At 40.6% G+C, this 13,036-nt stretch overlaps 2 protein-coding genes across 3 annotated transcripts in view; both read right to left on the reverse strand.

Annotated features, from left to right (window-relative positions):
* The window catches only part of SLC27A6 (solute carrier family 27 member 6), a 50,322-nt gene extending 43,122 nt beyond the window's left edge, over positions 1–7,200 (reverse strand). Inside the window, exons 1-3 of the mRNA XM_080575123.1 lie at positions 7,123–7,200; positions 5,487–5,536; positions 175–257 (exon numbers count right to left, since the gene is read on the reverse strand). The gene's annotated coding sequence lies outside the window, so the exon portion shown is untranslated. The remainder of the gene's footprint in view (positions 1–174; positions 258–5,486; positions 5,537–7,122) is intronic.
* Positions 7,201–7,731: 531 nt separating this feature from the next.
* The window catches only part of LOC308186134 (long-chain fatty acid transport protein 6-like), a 31,812-nt gene continuing 26,507 nt past the window's right edge, over positions 7,732–13,036 (reverse strand). The window contains exons 11-12 of one of the 2 annotated variants that reach the window (XR_013943921.1): positions 8,468–8,614; positions 7,732–8,139 (exon numbers count right to left, since the gene is read on the reverse strand). Coding sequence is in view for 1 of the 2 variants with exons in the window: in XM_080575128.1 (XP_080431254.1) it covers positions 8,603–8,614 (12 nt within the window). In the remaining variant the exon portion in view is untranslated. The other variant, XM_080575128.1, reaches the window with a different exon arrangement.

A 13,036-nucleotide genomic window follows, 5' to 3' on the forward strand; every position in this document is an offset into this window, starting at 1 on the left:
TTCATGCTGACTGGGCCTGATCACCTGGTTGTCTTGTATGTGCTACCTGATGGCATGCAAGATGATCTGCTACATGACCTTCCAAGGCCAGACTGAAAGGTATGTTGTTCCCCAGGTCCTCCTTCCAGCCCTTCTTGTAGATGAGCAACATATTTACTAGATATCCCAGCTTACCTCGGCCAGGAACTTCTGTCAGTTTTTTACCTTCTTCAGAGAAGACCCAAGTCTTTCTCTTTTGTCTAAGGACTCCTCAGCCTCTGACAAAAGCAAGGTTGTTGATATCAGTGACATATGAATGGAAATATTTATTTGCAAGAAAGCAATAGCTGAAAAAGGGTTAAAAAGTTTTGTGCTGATAATGAAGAATGCAGTTGCCAGGCAATCAAATTGCTGATTTGCACTGTTTCTGGCAAGCCAGTAGGCCTGCACACAGATTAAACCACAGCACAATTGTCTCATTAAGGGACAAACCTGCCCTCTCACAAGAGGAAGATATCAACAACATAGAAGCATGTCACATACTGCAATTGCTCTCCTGGTAGTCCAGTAAGTAGTAGGAAAACACAGAACTAATAAAGAACCCAAGAGACATAATTTTAATACTTCAATCAATTCTTCAGATTACTGTGTTACTACAAGAAGATTTTCTCCTCCATAGTAGTTGTGATACAGATTTCAAAAACTCATAAATCACTCTAAATCACAGTGCACACTGCATTCCTCAATGCTTGGAAAAAAAAAAAAAAAAAACGCTATAGAAGAATAATAACTGAAATAGTGCATCATCAATTTATTTTTGAGGCTTCCTGGCATATGTACCACATCATTTAATCTGAGAATTTCTACTTTATTTGCTGAGGGGAAAGACTCGATTCAATCAGAGCTTTTGAAGGTAGATTTTTGTACCATTCCCCCACCAATCTTAACAGGAAAAGATCAGTTCATTTTGTTTTTTATGTCTTTGAAATTGAAGAACACAAGGAATAATGGAAATTTAATTCTGGCCATTTGGTTCAAACCCAAAGCTCAGCTTCATACTCATTTCTTAAAGTGATTTGAAAAAACATTTTAGTACTTGCTTTAAAACATGGGAATTACAGAATCATAGAATGGTTTGGTTTGGAAGGGACCTTAAAGATAACCTAATTCCAACTCCCCAGCCGCAGGCATAAACACCTTCCACTAGACCAGGTTGTTCAAAGCCCCATCCATCTTGGCCTTAAACACTTTGAGGGTTGAGGCATGCACAACTTCTCTGGGAAACCTGTTCCAGTGCCTCACCACCCTCTGAGTGAAGAATTTCTTCCTTAAAACTAATATAAATCTCTCCTTTTTTAGTGTAAAACCATTAATCCATGTCCTATCGGTACACTCCCTGACAAAGGGTCCTTCCCCAGCTTTCGCAGCTTTTCCGAAAGCCACTATAAGGTCTGCCCAGAGCCTTCTCTTCTCCAGGCTGAACAATCCCATCTCCTTAAGCCTGTCTTCACAGGAGAGGTGCTCCAGCTCTCTGATCATCTTCATGGCCCTCCTCTGGACTCATTTTAATCCTTCAGTGTCCTTGTGCTGGGTGCCTCAGAGCTGTAAGCAGTGCTCCAGGTGGGGTCTCACAAGAGAAGAGTAGGAGAGAATCACCTCCCTCACCCTGCTGGCCACACTGCTTTTGATACAGACAAGGATATGGGTGGCTTTCTGGGCTGCAAGTGTATGTTGCTGGCTCATGTTGAGCTTTTCATCAATCAGCACCCCCAGGTCTTCTTCCTCAGGGCTGCTCTCAATCCATTCTCTGACCATGCTGTATTTGTGCTTGGGATTGCTCCAACCCAGGTGCAGGATTTTGCACTTGGCCTTGTTGAACCTCAATGAGATTCTCACAGGGCCACCTCTCAAGCCTGTCCAGGTCTCTCTGGATGATATCCCTTCTCTTCAGAGTGTTGGCCACACCACAGAGTTTGGTGTCATCAGTAAACTTGCTGAGGGTGCACTCGATCCCACTACCCATGCCACCAACAGAGACGTTAAACAGTGCTGGTCCCAGTACTGACCCCTGAGGAACACCACTCGTTACTGATCTCCACCTGGACATTGAGCCATTGACTGCAACTCTTTGAGTATTACCATCCAGGCAATTCCTTACCCACTGAGTAGTCCATCTGTCAAATCCATGTCTCTCCAATTTAGAGACAAGAATATCCTGGGGGTAGTGTCAAATGCTTTGCACAGTTCTAGGTAGATGATGTCAGTTGCTCTTCTCCTATCCACCAGTTTGTCAGGCACAATTTGCCCTTAGTGAAGCCATGCTGGCTGTCACCAATCACCTCTTTATTTTCCATGTCTTAGCATAGTTTCCAGGAGGATCTGCTCCATGATCTTGCCAGGTAAGAGGTGAGATGGACTGGCCTGTAGTTCCCCAGGTCTCTTCCTTTTTTTTCCTTTTTAAAAATAGGGGTTATGTTTCCCCTCTTCCAGTCATCAAGAACCTCACCAGACTGCCACAGCTTCTCAAATATGATGGGCAGTGGCTTAGCAAGTTTATCCACTGGGTCCCCCAAGTCCTGAGGATGTATATCGTCAGGTCACGTGAGGCACTGGAAGAGGTTGCCCAGAGAAGTTGTCAATGCCCCATCGCTGGAGGTGTTCAAGGCCAGGCTGGATGGGGACTTGGCCAACCTGATTTAGTGGGTGGTATCCCTGCCTGTGGCAGGGAGATTGGAACTAGATGATCTTTAAGGTCCCTTCTAAACCAAGCTATTCTATGATTCTATGACTTGTGCACCTTCAGGTTCCTTAGCTGGTCTCAAACCTGATCTTCTACACTGGGCAGTTCATCCTTCTCCTAGTCCTTGCCTTTGACTTCTGGGGCCTGGGCAATGTGGCTAGAGCTCTCGCTGGTGAATACTTAGGCAAAAATATCATTTAATACCTCAGCTTTCTCTGTATCCTGGTCTCCCATTTCCTTCTGGAGAGGGCACACAATTTCCCTAGTCTTTCTATTATCATCAGTGCACCTATAAAAGCCTTTCTTGTGGCCCTTTACGTACCTGGCCAAATTTAATTCTAAAAGGGCTTTGGCTTTCCTAACCTGATCCCTGGCTACTCAGACCTAACCTGATCCCTGGCTACTCAGACAATGTCTCTGCACTGAATAATGCAATAGTACTCTTAGAAAAAAAAAAAAAAAAGTTAATATAAAATCAAAACTATTAACTTAGCACATAGTTGCAAGTGGTTTATTCATATTTTGAAGAATCCCTTAATTAAGACTATTCAAAAGATTAAGTTAAAAAAAAAAAAACTCTTAAATACTCCTATATTTTACATGTAGTGATATATAATTTTTGGTAAATAATACCCAATATCCAGCAAGTAAATTGCCCATTATTCGGCTTCTTGTTATATTTCATGAGCTGCAGTCTACTTTGCTATTGATGTTATACAGAACTCTTACTACAGACAAACCACTGGGCCCTGAATGACTTAGTACACTATAATTATTTTGCTCAATTTCCCTTCAACAGAAAACATTTTGATGCCCAAGAGTTAGGTATGACCCAATAATGAAGTAGAAAGATTTTAATTTACTTCTGTTGGAACACAGGAAAAAAAATGTTTTTGAAAAATGTGATTAGATAAAACAAAAACATTTCCTGGTAACTTCTCTAGGCAGTAAGAAAATATACAAAAATTGCCACATGTAAAAAACATAATGTTTCAATGTCATCATTTTGGCATGTTATATCTTATAACATCCAGGTAATACAATATAGTGCTGCTTCTAGATTCGCATTAACTCTGAACCTGGCTAATATAACTAAGGGGATTATCTTGTGCTATTTCAATAGTACAAATGTCAAGAAAGTGAAATATTTCATTTAAAAAAATAAATTAATAAATTAATTATTTAAATTGTTTTAAAGAAGGTATTTTATGTATATGATTCTTCCCCACCCCCCAATACACACACAGACACACAGATTTCTAGGTTGGAAGAGACCTCAAGATCATCGAGTCCAACCTCCGACCTAACACTAAGTACTCCACTAAAACATATCGCTAAGCTCTACATCTAAACGTCTTTTAAAGACCTCCAGGGATGGTGACTCCACCACCTCCCTGGGCAGCCCATTCCAATGCTTAATAACCCTTTCGGTAAAGAATTACTTCCTAACATCCAACCTAAATCTCCCCTGTCGCCACTTTCGCCCATTCCCCCTCGTCCTGTCACCAGGCACGTAGGAGAACAGACCAACCCCCACCTCTTTACAGCCTCCTTTAAGGTAACTGTAGAGAGCGATAAGGTCGCCCCTGAGCCTCCTCTTCTCCAGGCTGAACAAGCCCAGCTCCCTCAGCCGCTCCTCGTAAGACTTGTTCTCCAGACCCCTCACCAGCTTGGTCGCCCTTCTCTGGACTCGCTCGAGCACGTCCATGTCCTTCCTGTAGCGAGGGGCCCAGAACTGAACACAGTACTCGAGGTGCGGCCTCACCAGAGCCGAGTACAGGGGCACAATCACTTCCCTAGACCTGCTGGCCACACTGCTTCTTATGCAGGCCAGGATGCTGTTGGCCTTCTTGGCCACCTGGGCACACTGCTGGCTCATATTCAGCCGACTATCAACCAATACTCCCAGGTCCCTCTCGGCCAGGCAGCTTTCCAGCCACTCATCTCCCAGCCTGTAGCTCTGCTTGGGGTTGTTGCGCCCCAGGTGCAGGACCCGGCACTTGGCCTTGTTGAACTTCATACAGTTGACCTCAGCCCATCGCTCCAGCCTATCCAGATCCTCCTGCAGAGCCTTCCTGCCCTCGAGCAGATCGACACACGCACTTAGCTTGGTGTCATCTGCAAACTTACTGAGGGTGCACTGCACGCCCTCATCCAGATCATCGATAAAGATATTAAAGAGGACCGGCCCCAGTACCGAGCCCTGGGGGACACCACTAGTGACCGGCCTCCAACCAGATTTGACTCCATTCACCACAACTCTCTGAGCCCGGCTATCCAGCCAGTTTCTAACCCAGCGAAGCGTACGCCAGTCCAAGCCCCGAGCAGCCAGTTTCTTGAGGAGAATGCTGTGGGGAACGGTGTCAAAAGCCTTACTGAGGTCAAGGTAAACCACATCCACAGCCTTTCCCTCATCCACCAAGCACGTAACAATAGCATAAATTTGAAGTCAGCTATGTATTTAAATTTTTGATTAAAGTATTTTAAAATTCTGACAGTTCTTGTGGAATAGAAGTTTCAAATTTTACAACAGAGAAAGCAGTAGAAGTTTCTAGAAGAAAAGAGTGTCTATGACTTAAAAGCAGCTAGCTTTTCAACTTTTCAGAGAATGTTGAAAATTCAGAAAATATTGAGATGGAAGGAAACAGCTTTACAGTCTGAAGATTGTCTTTCACATTGTCCCCCACTTAGTACCTGTTGAAGCTTTTTCTGTTTTAAATTACAGAAACATATAATATAGAAAATATATATTTATAAATTAACATACCTTGAAAATCTAATTTCTCACTCTTCATATGTCACTATTCAGCTGCATCCCTATTAAAGTAAAATAGCTTTATTTAAATGAGTATGTCTATTAATTTCCACAGCCTGTCTGTGAAAATTATTTCTAGCAAAGTCTAAAATCTTAAATCTAAACCAAAACCAGTAATAAGCAAATCTGGAATGGATGGCTGAGTCAGCAGGTCATAGGACTGAAACAGCCAAACAGAACTAACTCCTGACAAATAATGTCATGTGAGCAACTCAGGAATGAGTGGTATAATCATTCTAGAGGTAGTGCAGGAGGTCAAGACAAGGGCTGTTGCGGTGACTGGGACAGGATATTATGGAAGGTTTTAATCATTGCAGAGCATTTAGGACTCAAATCAAGTCCATTAGGACTCAAATCCAGGAAATGATGTAATTTTTATAATATTCTAGAAGCTTCCTTATACTGTATTTTCATGAGAACATTAATTTAAAGTACTTACATTGCATGAAGTTTTTTGTCTTGAGTCATGCATTATAGGATCTCAACACTACAGACTTGTGTCAGCCTTTCAAGGATATAGTGAAATATCATCTCTGATAGGTGTAGTATATTAACAGAAAGCCTTACCGTTAATGTACTATAGCATAAAAAATAGTGCACTATATTGCATTCTGCTCATTTGTGTTGAGTAAGTTCCATGTGTAAACCAGTAGCTTTCCCAGAATGTATTAAATTGTGTTTGTACTACGATCCATTTTCCTGTATATTATGGAAATTTTTTAGTGTTCCAGTAAAATTTCGCTGTAGCCTTCTATAGAAGCAAATTGAAATATTCAGATTTTCTCACTCCTGAAACAATTTTATTGTCTGCTGGTTGAATAAGCTCACAACAGTGATTTTTTTTTTTTTTTTTGTATCCTGCAAAGATAGAGTTGTGATTCAGTCTCACTGTTATCCAGAAGTGATCTGCATTAAGAATGGGTAGCGATCTGCAACCCTCTTTTTTTTTTTGTTTTTTAAATTTTGTTACCAGTTTATGTATTTGAGATGAAATATATTATTGATATGGAAGAGTTTCATATTCTACTGTGATAACCTCAGGCAAATATGCTTTTGATTTTACTCCTTACAAAGCTACTGCTTTGCTAGTCAAGTACAGGAAATGGCAGCTGACCTGTCAAAGGGTCACTTACCTAACTTGAGGATAGCTAATAATTTGTAGAAAAGAGATCAAAAGCACATCTTAAATAAAAGGCAGATGAAGATTTGAATACGAATATAAATCCTTTAGGAAGAATATGGTGGTGAATATGGACAGTCAGGTATGAGATATGAGATATGCAAGAAAATTAAAAAAAAATTTGGGGAAAGCCAGAAAAGAAGTGAACTGAGAAGTGAAAGAGCTCATCTCAGTATAAAGTGCCATCTGTTTTAAATCCTTTATAGAGGTATTTTACTGACCATTACTTTAACTTGGCTGAAGTTATGAATGATTTGAAAGTACCTGACTAACCTATGGGCATTCCCTTCCTTCATTTTTGGCTACCCTTATAATTGCTGTTCTAGACTACTCATGCAGCATGTAGCACCCCAATACATTTTTTAAAGAGTTGTTGAATAATAAAAACATACTTCTATGTAATCTTACCTGTGTTGGAATAGGATAACATAGAAATCTAGCAGAAAGTCTTCTACTGATCACCAGGGAAATTTTCTGGCATGTTGACCTGTCTCAAAACACCAAGGAGCACATCTGAGATATGAAGGCCTTGAGCAAAACTGCAGCAATGTGGATTGACAAACTATCTCTAAGAAGTTCTCTTAGATATACCAGATGCCTAGTATTTGCATTCTGTTTTCTTCTGTTTTGTGAGTATTTGCTAGGAAGACCAAAGTTTATTTTATATGTGTATATATATATATTTCTAATCAGGGTGCTTTGAATAGCTACCAGTTGGAAGTATTAAGTCTTTTTCTTATCCTGTTAAATTTCTAGGTGAAAGTGTTGTCAGAATCATCCTTCAAAGGATTAGAACAGGGTGTTTGCTTTCTGTGCCTTCGGGCATGTCTAAGATAGTTTTCAACTTGCCTGTTTCCATCAAAATGTTAAATAGTATGCCAGAGAACATCTGTCACTTATTCGTGCTTTCACTATTTTTTACTTTATTGATTGCACTAGAAATGTTCCTTGGTGTTTGTCAGTACTGCTTCTTGCTAATAGTGCTTTCCTGTAATTGTACTGCCATTTCTGAACGTGTCCATACATTTTTAAGAAAGTGTCTTCTGTATGTGACACCATTTTCAGAAATACTTTGTCACCTGGTATAACTGGAGTATGTGCTAAAATACTGACTTCTGTAAATTCGATAGAAAGAAATATGCTCCTTTTTTCTTTTTTTTTCTTCTTCTTTTTTATTTTTTTTTTCCTCCCAGTTTTCTCTTCACAGCCTCTTTTTTGTCATAGGGAAATGAAGAGCGGAAACATCTCCCTTGAAAGCTGAAGAACCAACTTACAGTGGGTAAGGGGAGAAAAGAATTTCAGGTACTTAAAGTTACAGGTACTTGCACTTCTCCACACATGTTTGGGCCATTTCTTCTGAATCCTTAAACCACAATCATTTTGTGGTGTGGTAGACTCACTCCTCAAGCATCTTCTACCTAGATCCTGGTAAACATAATTTTGAAGCAAATTGTTCTTGCATTAAGTCTTCTGTATTGAGCTTGTGTTTTTTCTTTACAGCTAATAAGAGTTTCTGGCACACCCAGATTTCAAGCTTGCTTGAAGCAATGTTTGACATGCTCTTTGTGCTCCCCATTTTCCCCCGATATTCACCTTTCCCCCTTCACAAGACAGCCTACTTTGAGAGATAACTGAAGACCCTACTTAATATTAATTTCACACATTCAAGCAATAACAGCAAAGCTACTCAACAGGAGGTGACAAAACAGGTCCAGAGGACATCCACAATACAGTCAGCGGTACCCTTCCTTACCGGAGGGCAGTCTTGCAGCACCTGAACACACCATGGTCTAAAGTGCTTCAACATAGGGCCTGTTAGAAGTCCCATACAAGGAATGGGGATGAATGAGTTCCAGGGTCCATCCAGTGTGTCCAGACAGGAAAAAGATCAGAAGTAGAACTAGAAACAAAGATAAAGCAAGATTCATCCACAGGACCAGACAACGTAGCTCAGATGGGAGTGGCTGCCCAGGCTAGAGCTTAAATGGAGCTCTTGTGCTCTTTGAGTGGATAGGGGAGATCCCAGGTGACATTGGTCAGGGTCATTAAAACTAGTTAGTGACACAATTGCCCATTATGACATTCTAAGAAGCTGTGATGTCCACTGATTCCAGCTGGAGCCACTTGTGTTTAACAGTTTTCTGAAAAGTGTTTATAGAAAAACAAATGCTTTATGTTAATTCAGGTAGCACTCCTGACCATGCCTGGGGGGTGGAACTAGATGATCTTTAAGGTCCCTTTCAACCCAGACCATTCTGATTTTTTGATTCTATGATTCCAGTAATTTCTCATAAGAAATATAGATTAGATCTGTCATATAAAATCCCTTTGCTTGATACACCTTGTGAAGTTAATGAGAAACAGAAAAGGTGACTTAATCAGATATATTAATGTCTTTGTATTTATTTATTATAATCACTACCACATACACATGAAATATTTTTGTATGTGCATGTGTCTTTTTGTGGTGTTTCTAAGTTGTAAGATGTGAACATTTCAGACAAATTGGTGATTTTCTCAGTTTTTAACTGATTGGGTTGTATCTGTGTTATTAAATCGTTACCTCAAGAATAGGGAGGTAAATATGTAGGTATGTCCAAATGCTAACTTGGCAATAAAAGCAAAAAAGAAAGTGGTAACAATGAGGCAAGTATAGACACTTACAAAAAAAAAAAAAAAAGCATTATGTAAGCAAATAACTATGCTTTTGTTTCTGGAAGTGTTTTTCTTGCCAAAAAAAAAAAAAAAAACACCTTCTGCTGGATGTAGTTTAAGTTTTTATATCTACACTAATAATATTGTTGCAAAATGTAACTTTCATGCCAGGGTATTGAAAAAGAAATTTTCAAGGATAAGTCTGTGCAGTGGACAATTTTTTTAAAGGACCTCCTGTAATGAACATTAGTAACCTGTGTTGTACACTAGTACTGTAACCACTTAATAAATGGCCTGATTTTGCAACATTACTAATCACAATTTCATACTCCTTTCTCAGTGGTGCTAAGAATCCCCTTACAGCACGTTAACAGCCAAACAATTTCTAATACAAGCTGAGATAACCCCTCTTAGCGTTTTCTCAGCTAGCGTACTGTCCACTAAGGTGCCACTGTGTTGACAACACTGAAATTATCTTATATGAGTTAGTCCACACCACTTATGACTGAAAGCAAAAGGAATTCAGAAAGATCTCTGCAGCTCAGCTGACTCTGCAGAGATGGACAAAGATGAGTATCCAATAGATGGTCTTGTGATATATGGAGTAAATAATTCGTGTCAAGAAGATGGTTGATGTTCATAAAGAAGGGGGAGATGTGGGTGTGTGGCCATGGGGGTCGACAAGCCCCATGGTTGGTGATAACATCAGACTCTTAACGATGAGGCCATCAGGAATGTAAAGAGTTTAGAGGGAACAAAGAAGGGTGATTCAGGAGACGCCTTGCCGTCTCGGGTTGCTTGTTCTCCCGCCGTTAAGGCATGGAAGTTGCTGGGGGTTTGCTGGTTGCCGGGCAAAGTTGTTTGACCAATGAAGAGTTAGTGGACAAGGACTGCTGTGGGGTGAATAGTGTAAGAAGGAAGCCTGTCCTCAATATGGGATGCAACACGATATGATGAAGTTCTGTCATCAATAAAGTAGTAGCAGTTACTGATCCTAAAAGAACCCTGGTGTCCGTGTGGTCGTTACGCCACAAATGGCACCCGAACAGGGACCTGAAGAAAACAAACAGGGACATGAACAACAGGAACACGGACAGGCTAACAGAACAGGGACCAGGACAGGAACAGGGACACTGGTCGCCTGATGAAGATAGGTTCGGCCAAACTCAGCAAACCGCTCAAAGAAGCTCATATAGAAAGTCGCTGTAAATAGGCGCACCGGAGCTGGAAGGAAGCTGAAGCTGAGAGAAGCGGACCCGCGCACACAACTGCCCCTCGCTGGCCGAAGGTAAGCAGTCGCGCATTATGGTGAATCATACGACCTTAGAAACAAAGACTGTCCTGGTAACCTTACAGCTTATTCCCTTTATTAACAATCGGACAGTTTATGATCCTGAAACATGGGACCAAACTGAGGTCAAGGTGTGGGACTCTGCTACTAAAAACGACAAGGTTGCGGTGGGATTGCTCGGCACCTGGCGAGCCTCTCTGAGGCCTTAAAGAGCCATGTGCGACCACAATCAGAAACGTGTGGTTTGCCAGATAGTGAGGGAGCTGCGGGCTCATTTACTGATCCGCCTGCTGTGACATTGGCCCCCCCGCCGCTACAGCCTTCGCAGGCCTTTGCTGTTACGCCCCCTGGTGACCTGGACGTGCCTTTTGATCCTATAGGCCCTGAAAAGGAGCCGGATCTGTTTCCCTTCGATCCGGGAGGAATAGGATACACAGGGCCCGAAGGCCGAGTTGCTTAACAACTTAAAGCGAGACATATTGTTCCCACGACTAGCCCTGGAATTCTCCGGTGTTTGTAATCAAGAAAAGGAATGGAAAATGGAGACTGTTATATGATCTGAGAAAAATTAATGAAGTCATGGAAGATATGGGAGCACTTCAACCAGGATTGCCATCTCCAACTATGCTCCCCCAGTCATGGACATTAATAGTAATAGACTTAAAGGATTGTTTGTTAAACGCTTGCCAGAATTCGGAAAACTTTGCCATGTTTATGTTTCAATTGGTACCTTTTTTAATTGTACATATGTACAGGCGTACTCTGGTTTCTTATGAATATGTAAAAGCAATGTTCTATATATTTAGAAAGTTCAACGGTTGTGTGTGTGTGTTGGTAGAGCGTAGACTCCCCACGCACCCAGCGCTGTTTACTTGCCTTTATGAATATTACTAAATACAGATTGAGTTGTATGCACATTTATAACAGTCTGACCGGACTCTTCGTGGTTAGTATGTCTTCCTACAGTCTGTATGTAAACCATGATACCAGACTGGGGAAATGAGCTTAAGAGTTGCTTTTGCTATTGCTACAGAATGCCAAGGCAGGAAATTTCATGCCTTATTAGCTTGTGGGATAAACTAATCCTAGCTGGAGGAATAAAATCACAGCTTGTAGAAGAGTTTCATGCTTGTAGTAGTAGTGTCATAGTGACTATAGCAGCCTGCCTAGACAGAACTCTGTATCAGGCATGGAAAATGGCAATAAGTCTATAAGTCTCTTTTTTTTTTTCTTTTTTCCTTTTTAGCCTCCAGGCAAGGAGGGCATGTAGCAGTCATCCTCATCTGCCTCAACAACTCAACAACAGGAAGGATACACAGGCTAATGACATGCCACAGTCCTTTTATTGTCTGCTTCCTGTCCTTTGCTCCTCAGCACTACATTGCCTCCCAAAGGCTGGGCATGTGCTCTTTGCATCTTTGCATTGTCAGAGTGTAGTGATGGTAAGGAGACAAGGAACATGCCATAATTACGTTCCATGAAGCCTGATGGCTATTCAAACTTTCAGCACTGATAAGTTATTTTTGTGACTTCCCTATAAAGCTTGAAAACATTTTGGTATGTTTTATTGTTATAGTCCAGAAATGCAGCCTTTATTAGAATCAGTTTTTCTGAAGGACTTTAGAGCCTTTTTATTCATTTGGGGTAGTACCTTGGAAAGTGATAATAAAGCATCCAGATATTTAGCATCTGGAAGCTGCTTAAAATCCTTTTATGAATTAGTGTTGAGTATATTCAGGATATGGTTACTCCATATTTATTTGTGTTTTTAAGTAACAAAATTACTTAATTTGCATGGTGTGCAAATGCTGTATTCAGAAATTTGTACTGGTTAGTGAAGTAATTTGAGAAAAGCTGTATCACGACATGAAGGGTTACTCAGCCTGGGTTCGTAGGATCCTCTAATATACAAGGACATGGAGGCTTTAGTTTTCTGAAAATTTCTATCCATTACAGATTGCCACCAATCACCACTAGCAAATATACTATGATTAATAAGGCAAACTTATAGATAGATAACAACCTATTACAGGTATTACCAGGAAGCTAATAGATGCACTATATATTTAAAGTACAGTACTAATTAGTAGCAACAGCAATTAAAGGTAGTAGAAAGAAAACTGAAGGCAGTAAGAATCAGTCATATAGTAATCAGTAGCAAATATAGATCAATATTGTAGTTTCAACAAACATCAATAATACTATGGAAGTAAGTATTGTTATAGATTACAGACGTAACGACGCTATAATTGCAAATACACTTATGACAGGTTATACTTGTCAAGACTGTACTTATGGCAGATTTATGTAGTCATATATTCATAAAATCACTGGAACTAAATGCATCAAACTGATCCCAGGTCATGGTCATACTGG

The sequence above is a fragment of the Anser brachyrhynchus genome (genome assembly GCF_964034855.1).
Source record: "Anser brachyrhynchus genome assembly, chromosome: Z".
Taxonomy (NCBI): domain Eukaryota; kingdom Metazoa; phylum Chordata; class Aves; order Anseriformes; family Anatidae; genus Anser; species Anser brachyrhynchus.